This window comes from Symphodus melops, assembly GCF_947650265.1.
Source record: "Symphodus melops genome assembly, chromosome: 1".
Lineage (NCBI taxonomy): Eukaryota > Metazoa > Chordata > Actinopteri > Labriformes > Labridae > Symphodus > Symphodus melops.
In genome coordinates, this window is record NC_136691.1 from 20,488,493 (window position 1) to 20,512,278 (window position 23,786).

Sequence of the window (23,786 nt, forward strand, 5' to 3'; positions counted from 1 at the left end):
CATTTCATATAATCCAGGGTTTTTTTTCTTTAACATTTTACAAAATTTCAAGCACCAACAAATTTCCAAGTTTGACATGGGACTCTCAGAGTAGATGTTTCACTTCAGCACCAGTCTCACAAAACCTAAAACTCCCCCTCCCTCCCTCCCTCCCTCTCAACGACCTTCTGCGCCGTGTACTTTGAATAATCCTCATGATGTGACTGCTGACCTGAGATGGACCCACTGCTCGGTGAGTTTGGACAGTCGTCGTCTCTGTCTGAGGAGCAGCTTGAAAAGATGAGCAGAGAAACCTCTGCAGCGCTCGATGTTCCCGAGGCCGAGCTCCTGACACAAACACACACACACACACATAAACACTTCGTCTCTTTGTCTCTTCTTCTGAACAATAAGGCAGAGCAGTGAAAGCTCCTGATTAGGCAGAAGACATTCCCTGTGTGTCAGTCTCACCTTGGCGGCGTGCTGCAGAGCGGTCAGCAGGACCGTCTTCCTGGCCCATGAACGGTAGAAATACTTCTGACATCCATCCCACGCTGTCAGCAACTCTGCAAACAAGCTGCAGAGCAAACTGCTTTTAGAGAGGACCTGCACGTCTCTGGCACGGACGCAAGAGGTGCGCTTTGACTGCCGGCTTATGCACGAGCACGAGCACAGGTATGCAATGTGGATGTTAAATCGAGTGTAATGCATCATTGAGAAATACTGAATTTGAACTGGTAGCAGTTGAATAATAGAACAGAATAGAATAGCATGCCTTTATACAAAGTGTACATTACATGACTTCACCTTAAAGTGCACACAGCTAACAAGAAGAAAAAACACTTTGACTCTCGTTAAGGTGAGGTGGGATGTGTGTGTGCTAGGACTCATTTACAGTTAGCAGCATAATACATTTGAATGGATATGACAGAAATATCAGATTGATTATATGAAATGCAAACTATTGGATATTAAAAAAATATTAAATATTTGCACTTTATGAATACTTTATAAATGAAGCTGCTTCTATAAACAGTTTGTTCTTACGTGCTCTCAGCCGGCTCCTGGTTCTTGACGGCACACAGAGCCGTGCTCAGCTCGAGCGGCGACAGACACAGAGTCTTCTCTGGGTCGGCTGTCCTGTTCCACGTCAGGCCTTTGCGGTACGACAGACCTGGAAGAGAGGGTGACGCGTACAGTGTGGAGAGTGTTTTCTTTAGCTGAGAGATGAAATATTCAGAGTGGAGAACTCACCTATCTCCGTGAGCATTTTGAACAGATCCGACAGCGCTCTCTGTTTCTGCTGCAGGATGTGTTTCACCTCGGCTTTCTGCTTCTCTTTCTCTGCCGACGTGTTCACGCTGAGGCTCTGCAGCGCCTGCAGGTTACTGATCACCTCACCTGAACAGAAGGATACATTCTTGTGTATTTTTCGATTTTATTTGCAGATGTATTCGTTTGAATGACTGCTCTACATCTGGTGGGAAACGTCTCATTTCATAAGCTGCCTTATTGGATTGTGTTTTGGCGTTTCTTACCAGTGAAGCAGTCGAGGTCTTCAGTCAGCTCGGGCACGGGGTTTTTCTTCAGCAGCTGGACGCACAGTTTCTTCATTTTCCTGGACAGAACGGGCAGACGGGCCTGCAGAGACGAACCTTCAACTCCTTCCTCTGGGACCTCGTCACACTGAAACGCATAATTCAACTTCGGTTCACAACAAATGGCTCAAAGCACGCAGAGAGGGTTGATCATGTTAAGAACTCGTACCTCCAGATCTCGGCCCTTCCCAGGCGGGTTGCTCTTCAGAGCGCGGTGAACCCGGTGGATGGGTGTTTCCTCGGGGTTTACATCCACGCCGTCCAGGCTGGCGCCACTCCCCTGCTCCACCAGAGAGGGGACGCTGGGACCGCTCAGCGCCTCCTCAAACTTCTTCACAAACTTGAAAAGAGTCCTAACAGAAGAGACGCAGAGCAGTGTTAGAAACATGACACTGTGTCCTAACATTTAAAAAAAGCCCTTTTACATATTCAGAATCTTACCGGTGTGTTTTCTCCACCGACTGTTTGATGGACCAGAAGCTGACATCGTTCCACTTAGAGATCTTCACAAAGTCCTGAAGGAGCAAATTTCAATCTCAGCTGACTTTCACAATATTCCCTCACTGAGTTTGCAGTTAAGACTGTTAGCTATGATCAGTACCAGCTCCCAGTTTGATGACTGATTAGCTACTGTAGGACCAGTACCGGGTTTTTTATGATGGCTTGATAATGGAAGTACTTTGTGTCTTTAAACAGCTTTGCACTGGCTCTGTTTCTAATCACTCAGATTTAAAAATAATCTTTAAACTGACATACATGACAGAGACTCATCACGCTGGTTTGCAGTAAAAAAAAAAAGAAGACCCGGATACAAACCTTGAGCTCCTTCTCGATGGGCTGTCGGAGCTGACTGATTCTGGTCTGGATGCAGTCGGAGAACTGGCTGTAGTACTTGTGCAGGTTCCACAAAAGACTCGACAAAGACTCTGTAAAACCAAACAAGAGTAAACCATCGATAGTCCGGATTATTCTCTCCATACAGCATCGTTTGGACGGCTGAAGGTCACAGGTCAAATCTATGTTCGAGCTCAGTCATGAGATGGAGTTTCCGTGTCACTATGGACTTTATTGGAATCCATTAAGTGATGTCTGAAATAGTTTGATGCCTGACCCGAACCACAGAGAGTTCAGCATGGTGCTGACCTCTCTGGGCAGCAGATCAATTGTTTTGTCAATATAATCATGCAGCAAACCATGAGAGAATAATAGCTGTGAGTCCTGTATTTAAAGTGACTTGTATGTTCTGCATTTGATGAGGTGTTGATGTCTGACCTTGTCCAGGCTGGCCTTGGATGAGCAGGAGGTGACAGTGGAAGCTGAGCAGCGTGGACAGGCGAGTGTGAAACTCTCCCAGGGTGGAGCCCTCCATGAAGGCCTGCAGGGTCGAGGTCACTGACGACAGGGAGAGACGCTCCTCCTCCTCCTCACCTGAGAGGACACAAACAGGAAGACACTGTGTGAGGGACTTTTAAAAGTCACGTGTTATACTCCATTTCAACCAGTGTGTCTGTAGCTTTAAATATGCAAATGAGCTGTGTCTGACCACGCCCCCTCTATGAAAGGAGTTGTGTCTCGGGATTTCTCGTTCCATATCCTATTGTTTACGGTGACAAGGCAGACTCAGAGGGCAGAACAAACACCTCGCTGTGGCAGTGTCACCCACCTGGGGGAGGGGCTACTGCCCTTTGTGATGTCATAAAGGGAAAATCTCAAATGGCCTGTTTGAAGACACATTTTTCTGAAAATATTTCTTATGATTTGATTTTAATGATGATTATGGTAAAGACGATGGTTTTTGTTTGACACCAACGATGTGTACTTTGCCTCTGGTCACTTCCTGTCAGCTCCTGTGTGTCCGGACTTAAAGCTGTTTGTTCGCACTTACTGAGCTCCTGGCTTGTGTTGTTCTTACTCTGTGATGCTCATCGCTTTGGATAAAAGTGTCTGCTAAATAAATTGTTGAATAAGAGAGGGGTTTGTAGACATACAAGAGACGCATATTAGTATTTAAAAAAATGATTAAGGTTATCTTGCGTAATGTGACTCTTAATGTAACTTATTTTTGCTACAGTTTGTTTCTTTTAAAGAAAAAATCTAAATAGTAATATCATTGTAGTAATGTGATTCTACCCAACCTAAAACACCAGGATCACACTCGGATCAATACTGGAGAAGCTTGAAGAAGTTGGATTGCAGTAGCCATTTTAAACACTAGGTGTCAGAGTTACATATTACTCCTTTAAAGACCTTAAAAACATCCAAAAGAGAAACAACAGCAGAGTCTGCTCTTTGTATTATAGCGCAGATTTTACACCTCTGCTCATAAAAAACAGAATATTTCACACTGCAACACTTTAAAAACTCAGATCAACAGTATTTTGAATAAATGTCTTTTGATGTTGTTCATTAGGTATAATGTGATAACAAACGGAGGGCAGTTTCTTTCCGTACCTTCTGTGTTAGCCGCCATCCTCTGCTCCTCCAGATATCGCTCCACCAGCTGGTAGATGGAGAACCAGTGTTTGGTTGATTTCTGAGTGTGGCGCTTCATCGCGTTGTCCAGACTGCTCGACCAACAGCTGCAGAGTGACAGGACACAGTTACACCTGAGACACATTTACAGGACACAACCTGTACACTCTGGTCCAACGTAAATCTTGCTTATCTCACATCTAAAGTTACCGTTGGATAAAATTAAAATAAATGATAACATTTTGTTTGTGTATTAAATTCAAACTGTGCTTGGTTTGCAAGGCAGGGATCAGAGTTTCTCCAAAGGTTCCTGGTCCCAGGGGAGAGTAGAAGTAGTAACAACATGCTGCTTTGAATGACGCTCTGCCGTGTGTCTTACGTGAGCTCCAGTTTGCGCCACTGGATGATAAGCTGGGTCACTGGTTCCAGTTCTTTCCGCAGAGAGACTGAGCGGCTGGCGTTGTTCTCCCAGTCCTGAGGTAAAACAAACGCATCGACACATCACATCCATGCTACAAACAGACTTTCTGTCTTTATGTTTTAAAGTATAGACGGTGACTGCTGAGGAGTGTGATCCTGCACGCTGAGCTCACTTGTGCTTTGCTGAGCAGGATCTCCAGACCGTTGAGGAACTTTGCCAGAGGGCTGGCCAGACTGAACGCCGTGATTCTCTCGATGACCACAGTCAGCTGGAGAAAAAAAAACATAAAACACACAAAATGTTTCATTTAAAAGCAACAAAGTTTCCCAACTCATGTGGGTAATAAAGCAGCAGACGTGTTTAGACCAGACAGCTGCAGACTCACGAACCAGTAACTGTTTAGGATTTAAAGCTTCTTCCTGCATGATCATTTACAGCTGGACACTTCGACATGATGACTTTGGAGAACTACTACAAAATAAAAGTGTCAGTTCCTCATGAGTGATCTTTAAATATATAATAAATCAGACATGAAGTTACCGTAAAACTTTAAATACAAGCCGATCCCATTTTAAGGCTCCGCCCCTTTTACTCGCCTGTTGTTTCTGCACGTTTTGACAAATACAGCTCTTCATTTGAGGCCGCTGTGCATTTATTTTATTTTGGATAAGTTTGCAGATATGAACAAAGAGGCCTCCACACCAGGTTGGCAGAGAAGGACTCTCCTAGAAGTGTGTTAGCTCCCTGCTCGACCTGAAGCTATCTGACCTGTACGAGGGCCGGGTGCTCGGGCCAGTCGTCCAGTCTCTGCTTCACTGCTGCGCTCAGCTGCTCGAGGACGGGCAGACAGAGACGGGCCTCGCTCATGTTGGGCTGCTGGTAGAAATCGTACGGACCCTCTGAGGTCACACACAGACTTCCTGCTCCCTGCACTGTGTTCTGGAGGAGGGTGGAGAGCAGCAGCTCACTGCCGCTCAGCTGCTGGTCCAGATCAGAGTCTGAGAGGGGAAACACACAGAGGTCATCGTTTCTGAGACGATCGAACGTTGAAAAGTTGAAAAGTTTGACAAAAACTGAAAGAAACACCGACCAATCAGATGATAGAAGCGAGACATCAGAGGGGAAGCGATCTGATAGGAGGAGACCAGGGCTGTGATGTGTTCCTTGCTGTGATTGGCTGGTTTGGTGCTCTGGTACCACAGTGACTGAGCGTAACCCAGACAGAGACGCTGGTGGATGTGGACCACTGTGTTCATGGCAGCTGCAGACAGAGAGCTGCCCTCACTTGACTCCTCCTGCTCCTCCTGCTCCGCCTCCTGGAGCTCCGAGTCTGCTGGAGCCTCCAGACTGGGCTGAGACGTAATGTCTGCAAAGTCCTGATGGAGAAAAGAAACAAACATTTAAAAACTATCATGACGATGAATCGTTTTGTTTTAATCGAAGAACGCAGCAGCAACATGAACCTGCAGTTAAAAGCGAGGTAACACAGCAGAACATTCCGATACGATTATTTGTGACGACATTCATATTTCTGATCCCATGGCATCAAATACTCGATCACTTCTTGCTTTAATTACTAAACATTGCAAAGTCTTGGTCTGCTTCCTCACCATCTACTCTATGTGTTTGTTTACACTCTTATTGCGCTCTGTCCCAAACACTCGGACAGAAATCAGGAAAAAGGTCTTTAGTGTGTTCTGCCCCCTCAGCCTGGACTCTTTCGCAGAATGGCTTGAAACACAAGGACCAATGTTTTTAAATCTAAAAGGAGAGCTGGCAGCAGATTAGAGCAGGATGTTGTCCTGACTCCTTCGTTTGACTCCCGGATGGTTCTTTTATCGTGAATCTTGCTGTTATGTAAACTCTACTCTGCTTCACTTTGTGATTCTGCTGCTCACTTTATCACTTTTAAAGAAGAGCTTCTTAATATCTGGTTACATAAAAACAAATAAAAGATGTAGCTTTGATGCTATAAATCCTTAAAATCATACAGGTCACTTATAAACGGGTATCTAAAAAAGCACTGATGTATCAAACAGTTTGTGAAACTTTAATGACACGACGTTCCTTCAGTGTAAAATCACTTTTGACTTTGATTTCTTAAACAAAACATGTATAACACTTAAATCAGTGATTGTCAACTGGTCCCACCTCAGGACCCACCAAGAAGTACTTCATTAGAAATCAGCAGCTGAATTTCTGATCTTGTATTTGTGACCAATCAAATTTATTGTAAATGATACGTTGCACAGTTTGGACCTCACGTGACACACTCAGTGTAAACACATCTCCACCACAGACTGTGAATGTTAATGGATCTGTTACGGCAGGATGGTGGCGCCCTCTTCTGTGTTAGGGCTTTCAAACCTGCAGAAAACTCCGGATACTTCCAGGAGGAGCTGTGGGAACGCTAACAGACATTCAGACTTCACCCAGAGTTTCTCCTGCCAGAGACCCCGAGTATTTAGTATTTTTAAGTTAAGTCAGAGTGGGCTGCAGCATATTCGCCGGAGAATTCACCTGGAGCCAACAGACAGGGGGAGAGACGTTCATGTCGTTCATGACGGAGATATTTTCAGGAGTGTATCCATGAAATGGGCTCGTGTTTGTTTACCTGGTTGAACTGAGGGAACAGACGTCTGAAGTCTCTCTCCTCCTGCTCGTCCTCGGTCAGTCCTGAGCCGTGCAGTCTGCTGCGGTTACGATACAAACTGGCCTCCAGCTGCTCTCTCTCTCTCTTCCTCCTCTCCTGGTCGTCCCACTCGTTCACCAGAGCCTGAAGAAGATCACATCACAGTGAGCAGCGCGGCAAATACCAATCTAGATCGGAAAGCTGTACACATATTTAGATTCTTCTTGAATAGTCATTAGCAGGTCATTAAGGTGCGTTTAAACCTCTGACTGGTTCAACACACTTTGACAAGTCTCCAGTTAAAGGCTGCAGCGTCCACTCCTAACCTAGATTTTGTGTATGACAGACTCACGTTGTGACGCTAACTACAGACATGTTTGATGGCTGTTTCTGATTACAAAAGAAATCCCCCTCTCTGATTGGATCCTTTCTGTGATGTCGTCAGACACTTAAAATAACAACCTGAGACTGTCAGGGACAAAAACAAGGACTGCAGAGGACTCACTTTGATTCCCTTCCTGACATAGTTTGAGTGCTGCAGACTGAAGCAGATGTTTTACACCTTACTAGTTCTCTATAAAATCACACAAGTTCAAATAAATGGAGCAGAGGATCCAGCTGCGGCTCTGACCTGACAGATGTGTCTGAAGAGGCCGCGTGTGTCGGCGCTGAACTCTCCGGTTGTGGCAGCGTGACACTGAACGTACAGCAGAGCGTTCAGGAGCAGCGTGGACGACTGAGGGAGCACGTGGTCGGAGTCCTGCTGCTGAGGGAGGAGCTTCACGAGGCCGCGCAGAACCTCCATACAGGACCTGGAGCAGAGGAAGTCTGCACGGGAGAGGTAGGAGGGTAGGCTGGGGGAAAGGGAGGGGAACGCCAGCAGGCAGGACACCAGTTTGGGCAGACCAGGTGCAGGCGTGAGTGTGGAAGCGACCTGTGCGGCCACCAGCCTCATGCCGTGTCTGAGCAGGAAGATTCCAGTCCGAACAGGTGCGACCACATCGGGGTACAGGGGGTAATCCTCCTGCAGCCTCTGACAGAAACGCTGCTGCGAGTTCTGCCACACAGCCTCCTCCTTCAGCAGGCCTTGCACCGCCGACCTGGACTTCAGAGAGGAGAAGGGGGTCTGCAGGGCCTGCAGCAGGTGTGACAGCAGGTCTTCCACTGTGGACGCCTGCCCGATGCTGCAGAGGTAGTGCTGCAGCTCCTGGAAGAGACGGGCGTACTGAGGCTCACGAGGACGACAGGCCTGCTTCCTGGAGAGCTCAGCGATCTGCTCCTTCACCTGCTGCATGCGGATCCACAGGTACCTGCCACAAGCAGTGCAAACACACACTTAAAGGACTGTCACCTTCAGGTACTCACAGCGTCTCTCTGCGCTGGTTCATGTGAACGGTTCCAGACGTCTCATGTGAGAGAGAGTTAGATACTAGTAAAGATCAAATGATATCGATAACTGTTTTCAAATGGCTGCAACGATGAAAAAAAGTTCTAAAAATCTAAATTTGGAAAAAAAATAATTATAAAAAGATTTATTTTGGGTCTTTTTGTTACTTAGTTGGAGAGACGAGACATTGGAGCGGATAGAGATAGAATAGAGATAGAATAGAGATAGAATAGAGAGAGAGAGAGAGAGAGAGAGAGAGAGAGAGAGAGAGAGAGAGAGAGAGAGAGAGAGATGAGGGAAAGCAGCCACAGGCCGGATTTGAACCTTGGGCCGCCTGACTTTAGCATGTGCAACAAACCACTGGGCCACACTGCCCCCCAAAAAGGGTCATTTCTAACTTGAATGTACAAAAATGAACACCGTCTGAATTCGTTGTTATTGAGGATGCGAGCTCCTTTAACCAGCCACCACTGCTTTGTCTCTCTCTCTATCTGGAGTTGAAAATTAAAGATAGGATGTTTTTTTCTCTTATTTTTAGGTTTGTTTTTAGTGTTTTTTTTTTTTTTTAAATATCGCTCATTTTAAACTTTTCAAAACACAACATTGAAGTGTCAGACGTTTTGACACTTTACAAAAGGCGTACTACACCTTTGACTTTGCCAGGTGTTAGCTACAACTACAAACACAACATGTGGATCAGAGACTAGAGAGAGCAGAAACACAAAGTCTCCCTGTGCACAGAGGATCACACTCAATGCACCACACCATCAAAAACAGTGTAAAACACTTAGCAGAGGAGAAACGTGTTCATAAGATCTTTTTGGGATCAATCAGATGATTTCGGTGTTTCTCAGAAATGGTACGACTTTACTACCATTAGAAACTGGCACACCCAGAATATTCTTCACATCCAAATGAAAACAAACAGTAACACAGTGTCGTAGCACAGCTGACTTTAACAGATAAAACTCTTGACTTATGCTTCTTTCGGAGGATTGTCGTGGGACGGGTCTGACCTGATTCTGGGATGCTGGAAGCCGTCGGTGGTGCTGCTCTCCTCCAGCTCGGCTCCGGTCACCAGCTGAGACGACAGACTGCGTCCTCTCCACTCCTCCTGCAGGACAGCCAGCTGCAGCAGAGACGACACAGAGGCACGCGTTCAATATTCAGGACTTTTTTTCCCCCTCATGTCATGTGTCAGAAAACTTCTGCCAGCTGAGGAGGACCCATAATCACAGAGGTCAAAGAGCATGTTTGTGGTTTATCCGGACATTTTCTTTTACGATCTACAACATAACAAACTACTGTAACATGATGAGCTTTTATACTGACTACTTCAGTCTGACTGCTGCACTTTGAAAAAATGTTGAAAGTCAAAGGTTTAACCTCCTTTTCTTCATATTTTAAGGGTCTAAATGACTTACAGTACAGTTATTTTACTGAGGAACTAAAGAAGAAGAAGAAGAAGAAGAAGCCATGGACGAGCTGAAGAGGCTGCGATGTCATCCTAGAGAAACATTTTACAAATTCTAAATATGTTTTCCAAAAGTTCTCGATGCAGCAAAAAAAAAATCACCAAACTCTGATGAGAAATTATTTTCTGTCATTGATGAAATATAGTTTGTGCTTTAAGTTAAACTAAGAGGTGTGTTTTTGACATTCAGAAAACAAACGGGTAAGCTTCTGACCTCCTGCTGAGCGTAGTTGAGTTTGTAGGCCCTCTTCACAGCCGGGTCGAAGATGGTCTGAGGGGTCCACACTTTGATCTGCAGCAGGCCCATGTTGACCCAGAACAGGCCGGAGCGGGCCGGCGTGCTGGAGCCCTCGACTTTGCTCTGGACGTACTGCTGCAGGCAGGTGACACAGGCGTCCAGCAGCCCGGCGGGGAGGACGTTAGGAGGCAGGAAGTCTCTGAAGATGGTCTGGATCTCCTGAGCTGCTACCAGAGGGTCGGGGTCCTCCACCAGGCTCTCACAGCTCTCCATGTAGCCTTCCTGCAGGCTGGGGGGCAGCAGGTCCGCCATGCTCTGCAGCTGCCGACGCAGCACGGCGCCCTGGAGCCTGAAGTCTGTCGCTCTGAGGAGTCGAACCAGGAGTTAACATCGGCAAAGTGACAGTAAATAACTTTCCAATATGTACAGTTTGCTTCCAATCAAGTTTGAACGTCCGGACTGAGGTTACATTTCATTTAAATATTTTATTTTGCTTTCTCTTCTTCTTTATTTGTGTACTTGTGTTTGCAGGCAGAGAAGTGGCGACTGTGCGCTCTGGAGCGCTCACATGACACGCATCCTGTCTCTATGACAACAGTCTGCTTACAGAGTGTAATCTGACCTCGAACATAATGCAGGAGCTTTTGGTTATTACAACCAAGAAATTAGCCTGTACTCTGTGCCTTGGACACATATTTTTGTTGCCATGGTATCAACAACAAACTTGTTGTACTCGTTTAAATGGAAGTTATCAATCGATCAGTCGGTCCATACCTGAACTCAGTCAGAGCAGGGACGGCCATGTTGTCCCAAAGCACAGCAGAAACATCCTGCAGCTGCTGGATCCGCTCCTTCCACTCGCCCAGGGTGACACGGGAGAGAGAGAGGAGGGCGGCCCCCGACGGCTCCCATCCACCTCCTCTCTCACTGCTGCTGAGAACTCCCAGCATGCAATGCGACCACACGGCTTTGCTCAGCGAGGCCGGTCCCTGAACACGACACAAAAGGTGAGCGACACTCTGACAATCACACGCGCCGAAATGAACACAGGAGGCGCGGCAGAGCCGTACTTTGCTGTCAGCTCCGTGGTGCAGCTTCAAAGACTGACGGCTCTCAGGTGTCAGCGGGTCCCACTTCAGCCACAGGTCGGGGTCAGAGGTCACACTGCTGGTCCACAGGGCTGACAGAGCCTCTGAGAGGAGCTCACACCAAACAAACTGCAGCTCCTCAGACGGCTGGAGGAGGGAGGAGAGCCACAACGTGGATGAGTTTAGTGTGAAATCATTGTTCTTTATTTCAAGCCAAATAAAAAAAAAAAAAAAAAAGGGAATTAGAGAAAGAGAAGAGAGGGTTCAACTCAGGTACACTTTACACATCTTTTTTTCTAGAAGTTCAGAGAAACAATTCATGGGTAAAAGTTAAAAGACACAGCATGCAATCAGCTTCTTGCTTAAGTTGAAAAAAATAAAAATAAAATCGGATTCTTTTTACACAAAACACACATCAGTACTCTGTTAAGAAACAGTCTCCTTTAGTATAAAGACTGCTAGGCCTCGTTGTTTTTGCGTCGTCTCTTTTAAGGACTTACATCCACTGACATTGCAAAAAGCTTCATTACTTGTAGACTTAAGGAGTTTTACTGACCCTGTCACTGCTGAGCTGGAACCAGAGCGCCTGCAGCTGACTGACGTTCATCGGCGTGGACTGCAGGCAGAACCGCAGATGTCTGGAGAGTTCTCGCCGCAAGCTCTCCTCAGCCTCCGGATCTCTGAAATTCAACAGGAAGAGTTATATAAAGCGTTTCCAAAGCAGACAGCGGGAGCGTTTCTGCGTCGTTCGGGAGATGAAAATGCACGTTTTACCCAGGAGAGAGAGCGAGCTGCAGCAGGTCGGTGCTCAGTCTCAGCTGGTTGAGGACGGCCAGCTGCTCCATGAGGGGCCAGAGCTGAGCCCTGCGGCTGAGCTGCTGCAGCTCACCTCGGGCCAGCTGAAGTCCCTCTGCTGGCTCCTCCCCTTCAGGCGAGGAGCACGCATGGAGGAGACCTCTGGAGCTCATGTGACGCTGCTGCTGCTCCACGCTCGACACCAGCCTCTCCAACACTCCTGAGGGGAACACACAGTCAGAGAGGAGCTCTCATGTTTATGTCTATCCTATGAGTCCTTCTGAGAGAAGACCTGTCCTCCTCACCCACGTGGACACAAGCTTACCGGACGTGTGTGGATCCAGCTGGTTGTTGGCCAGCAGGACGAGGCCCCACGCCTCCAGCAGACTCTCTTTGATGTCCAGGCCGAGTCCGGCACCCTGAAGCCGGAGCAGCTCCTGCCTCAGAGGACCGGAGGAGCCGTCCAGTCTCAGGTCGCTCACATCCAGAGCTTTACTGAGGAGCCTGAGACGGGAAGCACACTCAGCCACCGACTCCAACTGAGGGAGGAAGTGAGACTTTCTTTAAGGAATGCTGTGATCCATCAAAGGTTTACCATCAGAATCTGACAGCAAGGGAAACTCTGTACAGACTCTGTTTAAGAGTAACGCAGGGCTAATGAGGTGTCTTCAGACCTTGAACGGCAGAGCTTTGCCCAGTGTTTTCTGGATTCCTTTCAGAGCTGTGGCCACAGAAACCGGGGTGGACAGAACGGTCTGGATGGCTGCTGAGACCGCCGTCAGCTCCTGCTGACCTCTGGAGTGAAAACAGAAACAAAGAGTGATGACGGCACCGAAACATGAAACACTCCTTTAGCATTTAGCAGCTCATCAACATGTGGAACACTTTGAAACTTTCAGACACCACGTGCTCGCCAACGAGAAGATCTTTGATCTCTACATTTGGTTTGACTAAAAGTCACCAACAAAAGGATTAAAACAAGCAGTTGTATTTTTAATTCAAGGCTGAGAGAGAGTGAGAGAGCCATGGTGGATTGAGACTAAACAGAGAGAGCGAGGACCAAACAGGAGCCTCACAGACGGAAACAGCGTTGTCACCTGCTCCCTAAATGTTTTTCTATTATTCCTGACCCCACATCACTGCATCAACGGGTATAATAGGGGGAATATCTCCACCTTGTCCGGGAGCTGTTACTGGATGAAGCCTGGTTCCAGTCATATTTCAGGCTTATTAACAGGAAATAAATATGAAACTGAAACGGCCGAGACAAACTTCTCTGCCACTGTTTGTGGTTGCCAGCCTTGTGGTTGGTTCAGGAAGGAGGTTTGGTTGCCCAGGATGTCACGTATTGTTGCCATGGAAACAGGCGTCATGATTGTTTGATTTTGACTGGTATGGGATTGAAGTTCAGAAGTGTTCTGATAAGACTGAATGTACGGCAGTGTGGCTGTTTACTCGATGGAGGTGACGTCGTCTCCCAGCAGCAGCTGAGGCAGGCGCAGGATCAGGTGTTTCTGAACCCACTGCCAGTGCAGAGACAGCACGGCGATGCCCTGAGAGTCGGCCGGCAGTGTGCTGCAGACGTCCCAGAACCGATCGAGCCACTGCAGCAGCTGCAGGATCTGAGGATACAAGACAGGAAGAGAGAAGGGGGACACGTTGAAGATCCATCCTCTGAGCCACCTCTGAAGATGTAGACTTACAGTCTCTCACCTTTTCTCTTATCTAAGAGCATTGTGTAGAAATCTACCTGTCACATGTGTTGGTAACTACTAACTATGGGTAACTAATATTGTGCTAGCTGAGATTTTATCAAGTTGTAAGCTAGTCTTCCTTTATAATCTTTCTGTTTGATGCAGCTTGATCTGGATTTAAAATCAAACATGTTTGATATTTATGATTCCAGATTGTAGAGGCTCATGAAATAATGGTGTTGACGCCTGATCGATCAGGCCTTAGACTTTGCTTGTGTGAGACCAGCCTTAAGGTAGCAGTTTCACTGTCAGTGTTACAGCTGCACAGGCAGCTAAAGAGAAGGTAAAACTTGTTAAGGTGTCATAAATAATAGCAGTTTGTAACACTCTCTTTACAGGGAGAAAAAGCTGAGCAGCGTCAGAAGCGAAGCACGACGATGCAGAGTGATGAAAGTGAACTCTGACCTCGAACATGATGTGGTCGGAGATGTAGGGCTGTCCGCTCTGCACCGCCTGCAGCATGAACGAGTCGCACAGGTCAAAGAAGGCCCGCAGGTGCATCAGTACGGGGTGAGGCAGGTGACCGACATCCACAGTGCCTGCAGGGCCAGAGAGACACTCTGAGTGACACACAGTGCACATCAGTGAGGGGACACATTTTTACTGAAGTTTGTCGTCGTGCGTACCTTTGCTGAAGGCCGTGGCTATTCTCAGAGCACAGTTCTGAGCAGACAGGTTGATGGCACAGGTGCAGATGACAGACCTCTCCTCTCTATCCATCGTCAGGACGATCCTGAGAGCCCAAATCAAACAGCAAGCTCAGCCGTCATCTCGTCTTTCTACGTCCACATTCAAGGAAAATAACCAATCATCCATAGTTTTACTGCACCTGTTGGCAACTGCGTTCAGAGCCTCCAAAAACTCGGCGTATCGCTCCTCGTCCTCAAAGTTGCACTTGTTCGCTAAAATATCGAGGTACTGCTTGTTCCATCGCATGTCCACCAGGATCCTGTATTCATCTGGAAATAACATAAAAATAACTGTGACTCACAATATTTTTATCCCCTTGATGCCTGAATTTGTGTCCAAGCATAAAAACTTTTTTTTACGCGTGTTTCTGCTTTCAAGTAGAGGCTAAATTCAGTTGAGAACGTTTATTTGAAAATATCACATAAATAGATATTACATAAAAACAGCACATACATAGCACATCAAAAGGATGTAGTTCTGTCTCCGACTGGTCCTATAACAATCTAATGCTTGCTAAAGTTTCCTAGGTTTGTATTGAAGGTGCATCAATCGACAGTGGAGGAATAAGGACGCTATTTTGGCTTCAAGGCGTCAACGATCGTTCACTCTGTTTCTAATTTAAATCTCAACAGTCACACAAAAAGTCAACAGTTAGACCAGCACATTTCTATTTCTCTAAGCTTAAGTGACTGGTTTTGTGATTTAAAGAAAACAGCTGATTGTTATGCACATGTGTTACCATGGCGACCGTACAGACTTATACCATAAAAACTAAATCTGAAGCACTTTGAGATTTGTGGGTGGTGCTTTGGACTCTGAAGGACAGAAGAACAAAGTGTTGCTCACCAACGCTGTGAGGCTGCAGCAGCTCAGCCAGAGATTTTCCCTTTGCAGCAAGTTTACCAGCAAACACGGCCTTCAGAGCTCTGTTTCCTGCCTCCACCTGGACCAGGGCCGAATCTGGAAGAGCCAAGAGAGACACCACATAAGGATCTAAAAGACTGGACAAAGAAACAAGCTGAATATCTGACAGGAGAGAGATTACAGCATGCTGCAGTTTGAAACATGTTGAATGGTGAAAGGATTATATTAATGCAGTGTGTTTGTGCTCGTCATGGTTACAAACCAGGGACGTGTTTGTAGCTCTTCCCGAGGTGTGACAGCCAGCTGCTGCGGAGGATCCAGTCTCCATGAGACGCTCTCTCTGTGAGCAGTCGCACCGCGGTGGGGATCAGTCTCAGAGCGTCTCCATCCGCCAGATCCACCACTCCTCCAGAGAACACCTGGCCCTCATGCACCGCACTGCTCTGCAGCGCCCTCTGCAGGTCACTCAGACTCAGCGGACGACTCCTGTGGGTTAATCATTTCTCTAAACGTCAACACTTCTGGGACAAGCATTTTCATTTCGTTTGTTTTCATACACATCGAACTCAAGTTTTTGTCCGTTCGATGAATTGACAGGTTAAGCTGAGTTCAAGTCACTGATGTCAGTGATGCATTGCTCACCGTCTGCCCTGCAGGCTGAGGGTGTTCAGGCAGAACGAGAGGACCTGTCCGTCTCTGAGGACGGCTGAGAAGCACGAGTCCTCGGTGGAGAGGAGGGCTGAGGGGAAACCGTCGGGCCAGACTCCGGCACACAGCAGCCCGCTGCCCCAGTCCTCCGTGTCCAGGATGGATAAGTGCTGCTCGATCACCTGCTGGGCTTGCTGCAGGGAAAACAATGCACTGAATTTCAATCAAAATTTATTTTTTAATAAAATCACCTCCCTCGCTGGATGAACTCAACAGAAGCAGAGAGCAGGTATAAAGACAGCCATGTTTTGACAAGTGAGCAGGAGATTAAGGAGGCTCTCGTAGGGGGGAGTTGATACCTTTTGGTTGGCGGTGGTGCGCTGGCAGTGCAGGTAGGCCTCTCCACATGCATGCTGCAGGGCGCTGGGTAGATCGACCCCTCTCTGCAGCTGACAGGACAGCAGGGTGGCAGCGTGGAGGAGGGAGGCCAGCGATGAGGCTGGGGAGTCTGAAAGATCGAAGGCTGTTACTGACTCTGCAGACTGACTGACGGGGGTGCAAATTCATTCAGTCAAGTGTTTACCCCAGATGGCAGATTTGATGCCTTTGTGTATCTCGATCAGCAGCTCGCACACACAGTCCCCGGTCACCCCTGCAGTGTGGAGCAGAGTCTTCAGGTCCAGCGAGTCCCAGCAGACCCCCTCATGTTCCCCAGGGATGTAGATCTCAACCCCTCTGTTCCTCATGGCTCTGGAGAGCTCTCCGTGCACGGCGTCCATGGTTAGGAACAATCTGCACACACACACACACACACAGTTGAGCGTGGACTTCTTTAGTGACTCAGACTCAACGAGAGGTCGATCCAGTTCTACCTGAAGTTAGGGTGTGGGGTGATTTGGGGGGTCTTCCCGTCTATGACGCCTCGTTCGTTGATGGTGAGAGACCCGCCGGGCTCCAGCAGAGCATTGAGACGATCCAGGACGGAAGCACTGCACAGAAAGCACATCATCACTACATGCTGATTTACTTGTATAACTCCAGAGGGCTTTTTACGGTCTGACTCTGGTTATCTCACTCACCATCATTCACAGCTATTATCACTTCGCTTCTTAAACTGATGCCATGGCAAACAGAGTGTTGTGTTGACTTTATAAATCGACACATATAGGAGGCACAGTGGTTAACAATGAAAGCACATCACATGCCTGCTTTGTATGAAAGTCATGCTGTTCTAAATGATGACAGTATGACAGTACGCTCTACAGCTGTTCTCACATATGCACTGCTGAAAAGATCTAAATAATGACAATGTTTGTCTTTATACCAACGAACATCCACAGAATCACAACATGAACTGAAGAGCGGAGCGATGGTAGCGCTCATGCAGTCTGTGCACTGATGTCTGTCACAGTATAGGAACCTCACTCTCCCTCCTGCTGGCTCGAGCTGAATACTCCGGAGAGAAAACATCGAGCCGTGTACGAGTCGCTGCACTTTTTCTGACCTGCAGAAGTTGACGTTGTCCATAAGCAGCCAGTCGCCGGCCTGCAGAGCCTGAACCAGCATCCCGTCCAGCCACTCGAAGCCTCCGTTCGTCCATCCGTCCTCCAGCTGAGCCAGACGCTCCTTCAGCAGCGTGAAGTCCTTCTGCAGTTTGGACATGTCTGCAGGAGAAAAAGGCACTCTTCAACACCAAGCCCATTGGAGAGAACGCGTCATCGAGGTGTGTTGGTGCGTTCCCGAGCTGCTCACCGGTGAACACTTTGAGCTTGGTGTTGAGTTTCTGCAGCAGCAGGATGATGACCTCCAGCTTGTTCAGAGCCTCCGAGTTCACGGCTCCCCCGCTCCTCTGCAGCCCCTCCTCCTTCAGCCAGCGACAGAACAGACCCCACGTCTGCAGCAGGAACTCCGTGTCCTGCACGCCCACGTCCAGAGACATCAGGCCCCGCCTTATCACCATGGCAACTATGTAGTCCACGCTCTCCAGCACCTGTTGCCACGGCCGCATGATATCCAGCTGGAACGAGGGGTTAAAGTGTTGAGCGGCGTGGTCTGGTGTTTTGAGGTGATAACAGAAGGGGATCAGAGATGCTGGTTACCTGTTCGAAGCCTCCCAGCAGCTCCGTGGTGTCCATGGCGCTGTTCATGGCCATCACCCGGAGCCGGTGTCCCGTCAGCAGAGCCAGCAGCCTCACCAGGCTGGTCTTCCCGCTGGCAGTGGGGCCGACCAGTATGCTCATCCAGCCCATCTGCACGCACTTCATCAGGGACTCCAGGGGCCGCAGCGCCTGGTGAGTGATGGACAGCGGCGGGTCGAGGGCCACGGGGGCTCCGCCGCTGCGCTGCAGGACGGAGAAACCCACCTGTAGGGGAGGAGAAACCCTTCGATTGTCCGTAAAATTCTCAAACATCGTCAGAGTGAAAACCGGGACTAATGTGTTTCTACAAACCTGCAGGTTGAGCGGCGTGATGTGAAACTCTCGGGAGCCGCTGTAAGGCTCAAAGTCCTCGCCAAACACCTTCCTGAACACGGACAGCACCTGCAGGGAACAGCGGAGAGGAGCGCTTACAAGGAACGTCTTCATAAGAAAAGTCACTTACATGTAAGAAAGGGATCATCTGGTGTACCTGAGCTTTGTCAGCCTCCGTCCTCATCCTGTCAGCATACACCAGGGCCACGTGCTGACCCGGGTTAAAGAACCCCGGGGATTGGTCAGCCTGCATCAGCTGACACCATCGAAACATGTCCCGCAGGTTGAACTCCCAGGGGCTCCCTCTCTGACCCCACCGCCGCTCCACACACACCTCCTGAACCAGCTGTTGGAGGGAGGAGAAGCTCCCTTAAGTTAAACACCGTCCCTGACAGACGAGCTGCCGGCAGCTTCAATCACTGTTTGTCTGATTCAGTTTATTAGAGGAGAAAAAGAGAAGCATACCCTGTTACTGAACTCCACCATCTTAGCGATGATTTCCTTATCTATGTTGGGGAAAATCGAGTCTCCAATGAACTCCATGTCTTTGTTGGTGAGCTGGTCCACAAACACCTGAGAACAAAAAAGGTGAAAGTGAGGATGAACAAAGATCTCAGCACGTTTTCACTGTGTCATGAAGACACAGGACAAAACTCCAGGATCAATCGTTCAGGTTTGAAAGGATAAAGTGGGAATCAAGTTTAAAGACAACAGCTGCTAACATCGTTTGCATGATGAACGCCGTCTAAAACCGAATTTATTCAGTCTGACTTTTATCAACTTCTTGATCATGTCATTGACTCCCCCTCTCTCTCCACCTTCTACAAACTCACCTGTCCAACATGGCCTCCGACCCTCCTGCTCTATGTCAGTGTTTCCTTGTTTTCTGTTTGATTGAGACACTTTGTTAAATGTCTCTGAGTATCCACAAAAACACTTTCAAAAGTCAAAAGTATTATAATTATTATTATTATGATTATTATTTATCCATATCGCTGTTCTACTTTACTCTGAAATGAACATTTAACAGTTTCATTCATGGTTTTTATTTATTCTTTATTGATGCATTATAAATGTGTTTTTAATATACTTCAATTAAATTCTTAAACTAAATTAATTAAACTATAACAATATTATATTCTCTTTTTTTTTTTTTTTTTTTAAAGATTTGTTTTTGGCCTTTTTTGATAGAGGATAGTGGATAGAGTCGGAAAGGGGGAGAGAGTGGGGAGAGACATGCGGGAAGGTGGCCACAGGCCGGACGCGAACCCGGGCCGCCCGCGCGAGGAGCGAGGCCTCGCAACATGGTACGCGCGCTGTCGCTGCCGCTGAGCTATCGGCGCCCCCTATATTCTCTTTTTTAATACAGTTTTGAATGCTTCCTGTGTTTTCATTTGCTGATCCAGCTTTACTTTATTCATGAGTCTGGATTCATCTCGGAAATTTTGATCAATTTTCCGCATCTTTGCAAAGCACTTTGAATTCAAATGTAATTGTCTGAAAGGGGTTTTATAAATAAAGTTTAATGGATTGATGTTGTTGTAAAACTCATATTGACCACATGAAGTTAAAGCGCGTCACTGACGTGTTTAGAAAAGGACGGTAACAGTTTCCTTGTGACAAAATAAAAGAAAACCCTTCGATCTGATGACGGACGTTCAATAAAGAAACTCCATTAACACGAGACACTTGACACATCTATCGCCCCCTGTGGCCAACGTGTGTATTACAACAACACCATCCGCAATGTCTTTTTTCAGCTGTCTGTTTTCTTGAATAGTTTTCCAGAAAAAAAAGAAAAAAAATCTACATATTTATTTAAAGCAAATAATGAAAGAATAGGAAAAACAATGCTAAAAAAGCTTCTTATTTAAGAGAGCAAAAAAAGAGAAAGAGGAGAAAACAATTGAGACTCAAACACATCATTTCTATTCTCACTCGACTCTAAAGGTTCCTCTAAAGAGAGGATCCAGAGAGGATCTTTAAAAGCCACAATCACTGAAAGAACTGTTTCTATAAAAGCATGTCAAAGTATATGAGAGTATTCTTAAATCACCTCGACTGCTCCTTACCTGAGTGAATCTGTTGAGGAAGGATTTGGGCAGCCCTTTACGTCCTCCGCCTTGAGTGAAAGGATTCTGGCAGCCGAAGATTTTTGTCTTCTCGTGCTGAACCTGGAAGCTCATTCCCAGTTCAGGAATGTAGATCTCTGCTCGGTGATCGAAGCAGGCGTTCAGACCCTCCAACACCGACTGAGAGGCCAGGTTCAGCTGTCGGTCGGTTTAATACAGCATCATCAGATTACATTTTATTTTAATGAAGATTTGAAGAAATAAAGAAAAAAAGAAAATAAAGCATCACACTAATTGTTCTGACCTCGTCCAGGACCACCCAGTGGCCAGCCTTCAAAGCAGCCAACAGGGGGCCGTCTCGCCACGCAAACTCTCCTCCCTTCCCGCCCTCCACTGGGAGATCAGTCCCAAACAGATCAGTCACATCCTGCCAGAGAGGAAACGTCATCAGTAACAGAGCCTTGATGTTTAAAACTGGTTCAGGATCTCAGCTCAGCAGTTTTCACTCACGCATCCCTGTCCCCTTCTTCTTGTTTACTACAAGGATTACTGTCGTCTTTCCCTGTCAGACGGGAGGAGGCCTCCTGAGGCAGGACATTACGTGAACAAGAAAAGTTCAGGAGACTCTCAGGAGTGTTGTGCATGTTTGAACAAGGCTTTAGTCTTTTTCACAGATGCCTCTTTTCTGACAGGTCCGTTTTAGGGCTCAGTGCCTAATCCAGAACCAGGTCTCTGGCTCTCAGCCTGAAAAAACACCAACTCCTTCATAATTTAAGGGAACTGCTTCAGTTTGGGGCGGGGATAGAGTGACCATAATAACCTCTGCAACGACCACGCTTTGGAAGTGACTGTGGCCTAGACGTCTTCTGTCACTGCTAAGTTTGATTTGGAAAGAGTTTCAGTCAGCTGTTAATTTCTCGTGAGAACGTTGAGCGTCAAACATAACGACCTTACCGTCTGCTCCGACAGGTTGATCCTGACCAGCTGGTTCCCTGAAGCTTTGGCCAGCGCTGACACCAGACTGGTCTTCCCCACGCCCGGTGATCCCTCCAGCAGCACGGGCCTCTGCAGCTTCAACGCCCGCAGCAGCCTCTGAGCGTTCACCGCCGTGGTCCCCGCCGCCATGGCGTAGTCGGATAGGTCACGACTCTCAGTCCGAGGCCCTGTGCGCGCAGACAGAGTGCAGTAAACTGAGTGTTTTATGTAGTCCATTAAATTATGTGTCTGAATAAATGAAAATCATATCATACCTAAGGCGATGTAGAACGGGTCAATGCCGAAGAAGTCCTCCCCCCACTGGGGCTCCCTCTGCAGGCTGCTGTCGTAGACTCTAAGGGCGTCCAGCGCCTCCTGATCCAGTTTGGTCATCTTACTGAGCCGCTGCTGCAGGAAACCCAGACACAGCCTGCGTGCCAGCAGGGCGCCGTCTGCACACGACACTGTGGTTCCTGCAGGCGAAAAGAGTCTCAAATTCGATTCCACCTTTGACAGTAAATCTCTTTCAAGCAGAGCGAATCGATCAGCTCACCCGAGCCGATGCCGTCTATGTACACCAAGCACGCGGCGTGGATGAAGGCGGTCACGGTGTCCAGTCTGAGGTCCCACTCGGCTTCTTCTTCGTCCTCCAGGGCGCCCATCGTCATGAAGCCGTCCTCGTCGCGCTCGCACACGGCGTTCATGAAGTTCACCCAGGACAGGATGTCTCTGACGCTCAGGATGCAGCGCCGGCCGAAGTCCTGCCGCGTCAGCCACTCGATGAAGTCCAGCATCAGCTCTGCGATGTCGCCGCCTGCGTTTCACACCAAAAGACCCACGTCAGCAATATCCTCTAAATACTCTCCTCATGTGAGGAAAGGCCAGTTTATCACCGATAACAAATAAGAAACAGGTTCTCGGCATTTACGAGATTCTAGGTGACATCAATGAAGCACAAAGCAGCAGGTTTTATCTGTGGGCTGATTTACCATCGAGGGAGAGTCCTGAGCGCAGGTTGTGTTGGACGATGTGAACCAGGTCACTGCGGCCGTTGCTCTGAGGACACCAGATCTCGGTGAAACGGTTCCTGAGGGCGGGGGAGAGCTGTCCAAGAGCAGACACACAAACAACAATCAGGCTCCATCAACACTCAGCTCTGATCTGAACACATTTAGACGTTGAAAAAGATTCATCATTGGTGCATTTTTTATTCACTTTGACTTGAAATCAGTTCCTGTAAATACAAAAAACTGTCTCTTTTGAAGGCAGCAGGTCAGATTTTATCAGCACTTTTATTCCGCCTGCAGCTGCAGAACTCTTCCATCAGTAGAGACACATTCTGTTTAACGTACCTCCTTCTTTCCAAAGTCTCCTCCGGGGTTCATGGTGGCAACCAGACGGAAACCTCCAGTCGCTCTGATCAGCTCCACGTCGTCGTCGTCTCCGCTGCCCTTCTCTGCCAGCACGAGGGACTTCTCCGTCTCCAAAACACTGAAAACAAACACAGCACTCTGTGACGGGCGGTCACTGTTTGCAACAGACCGGCTGTGTTCTCATGGAGCTTCTGAACTCATAAAAATGCAGAATAAACAAATATACTGAAGTGTAAAACAAGTCAACTTTTTGGCACTATGAACTCTGAGCTCTAAATCTTTAACTCCACTCTTCTCCTCTGTCGCCCCCTGCTGGTGAAACGAACTACCAAACTCCATTTGACCTGTCCCTTTGCTCCTTTAAGGAAAAGCTAAAGACCCGACTCTTTCATGAAAACCTACGACCTTAATGATGCTGATGATGACGATGGGTTTGTCAGATAATGATGATGATGATGATGATACTCATGATGCTTTTGATGCTGATTCGAACTTTCAGTTGGGGATGTTGTGCTCCGCCTCCGGTCACTTCCTGTCAGCACCGTTCGATCACACTTAACGCTGTTTGTTTTACTGACGTTGGTTCCTCCTCTACAGATCCCTGCTTGTGTTGTACTTACTCTCTGATGATGTTTGTCACTTTCAGTAAAAGAGTGAATTGTAAAACTCATCCGTAATCCTTATTATAGCCCTTTGCTTTATCTTACATCTTCCTGCTAGTGTTGTCAGGATACATTCATTTTAAACTTCGGACATAACGCAGGCAGAAAAAGGTGACAAGTTTGATGTCTGAACTTGTGGACTTGTTAAATGTGGCTTCAAAGTGAAAGAAGTGATCAAAGGGGGAGCAGCGTG

The 23,786-nt window shown here is 47.5% G+C and overlaps 2 protein-coding genes across 2 annotated transcripts in view; one reads left to right on the forward strand and one right to left on the reverse strand.

The window, feature by feature from the left end:
* Nucleotides 1-23,786, reverse strand: part of mdn1 (midasin AAA ATPase 1) — a 107,887-nt gene that overhangs the window by 61,586 nt on the left and 22,515 nt on the right. The window contains exons 32-78 of the mRNA XM_079339854.1: nt 22,911-23,049; nt 22,548-22,662; nt 22,112-22,372; nt 21,834-22,031; nt 21,538-21,746; nt 20,888-21,010; nt 20,584-20,781; nt 18,977-19,084; nt 18,669-18,857; nt 18,491-18,580; nt 18,140-18,403; nt 17,793-18,057; nt 17,545-17,704; nt 16,913-17,029; nt 16,624-16,832; nt 16,400-16,548; nt 16,035-16,234; nt 15,655-15,878; nt 15,375-15,488; nt 14,668-14,797; nt 14,465-14,571; nt 14,244-14,377; nt 13,540-13,706; nt 12,759-12,879; nt 12,410-12,623; nt 12,064-12,304; nt 11,846-11,969; nt 11,272-11,436; nt 10,976-11,190; nt 10,178-10,565; nt 9,506-9,618; nt 7,734-8,412; nt 7,085-7,246; nt 5,561-5,846; nt 5,239-5,468; nt 4,643-4,738; nt 4,429-4,523; nt 4,029-4,156; nt 2,850-3,005; nt 2,394-2,503; nt 2,019-2,092; nt 1,747-1,930; nt 1,518-1,665; nt 1,234-1,380; nt 1,027-1,153; nt 451-556; nt 212-327 (exon numbers count right to left, since the gene is read on the reverse strand). Coding sequence (XP_079195980.1) covers nt 212-327; nt 451-556; nt 1,027-1,153; nt 1,234-1,380; nt 1,518-1,665; nt 1,747-1,930; nt 2,019-2,092; nt 2,394-2,503; nt 2,850-3,005; nt 4,029-4,156; nt 4,429-4,523; nt 4,643-4,738; nt 5,239-5,468; nt 5,561-5,846; nt 7,085-7,246; nt 7,734-8,412; nt 9,506-9,618; nt 10,178-10,565; nt 10,976-11,190; nt 11,272-11,436; nt 11,846-11,969; nt 12,064-12,304; nt 12,410-12,623; nt 12,759-12,879; nt 13,540-13,706; nt 14,244-14,377; nt 14,465-14,571; nt 14,668-14,797; nt 15,375-15,488; nt 15,655-15,878; nt 16,035-16,234; nt 16,400-16,548; nt 16,624-16,832; nt 16,913-17,029; nt 17,545-17,704; nt 17,793-18,057; nt 18,140-18,403; nt 18,491-18,580; nt 18,669-18,857; nt 18,977-19,084; nt 20,584-20,781; nt 20,888-21,010; nt 21,538-21,746; nt 21,834-22,031; nt 22,112-22,372; nt 22,548-22,662; nt 22,911-23,049 — 8,295 coding nt within the window. The remainder of the gene's footprint in view (nt 1-211; nt 328-450; nt 557-1,026; nt 1,154-1,233; nt 1,381-1,517; nt 1,666-1,746; nt 1,931-2,018; nt 2,093-2,393; nt 2,504-2,849; nt 3,006-4,028; nt 4,157-4,428; nt 4,524-4,642; nt 4,739-5,238; nt 5,469-5,560; nt 5,847-7,084; nt 7,247-7,733; nt 8,413-9,505; nt 9,619-10,177; nt 10,566-10,975; nt 11,191-11,271; nt 11,437-11,845; nt 11,970-12,063; nt 12,305-12,409; nt 12,624-12,758; nt 12,880-13,539; nt 13,707-14,243; nt 14,378-14,464; nt 14,572-14,667; nt 14,798-15,374; nt 15,489-15,654; nt 15,879-16,034; nt 16,235-16,399; nt 16,549-16,623; nt 16,833-16,912; nt 17,030-17,544; nt 17,705-17,792; nt 18,058-18,139; nt 18,404-18,490; nt 18,581-18,668; nt 18,858-18,976; nt 19,085-20,583; nt 20,782-20,887; nt 21,011-21,537; nt 21,747-21,833; nt 22,032-22,111; nt 22,373-22,547; nt 22,663-22,910; nt 23,050-23,786) is intronic.
* casp8ap2 (caspase 8 associated protein 2) overlaps nt 8,903-23,786 on the forward strand; it is a 48,699-nt gene continuing 33,815 nt past the window's right edge. The window contains exon 1 of the mRNA XM_079339868.1: nt 8,903-8,920. The gene's annotated coding sequence lies outside the window, so the exon portion shown is untranslated. The remainder of the gene's footprint in view (nt 8,921-23,786) is intronic.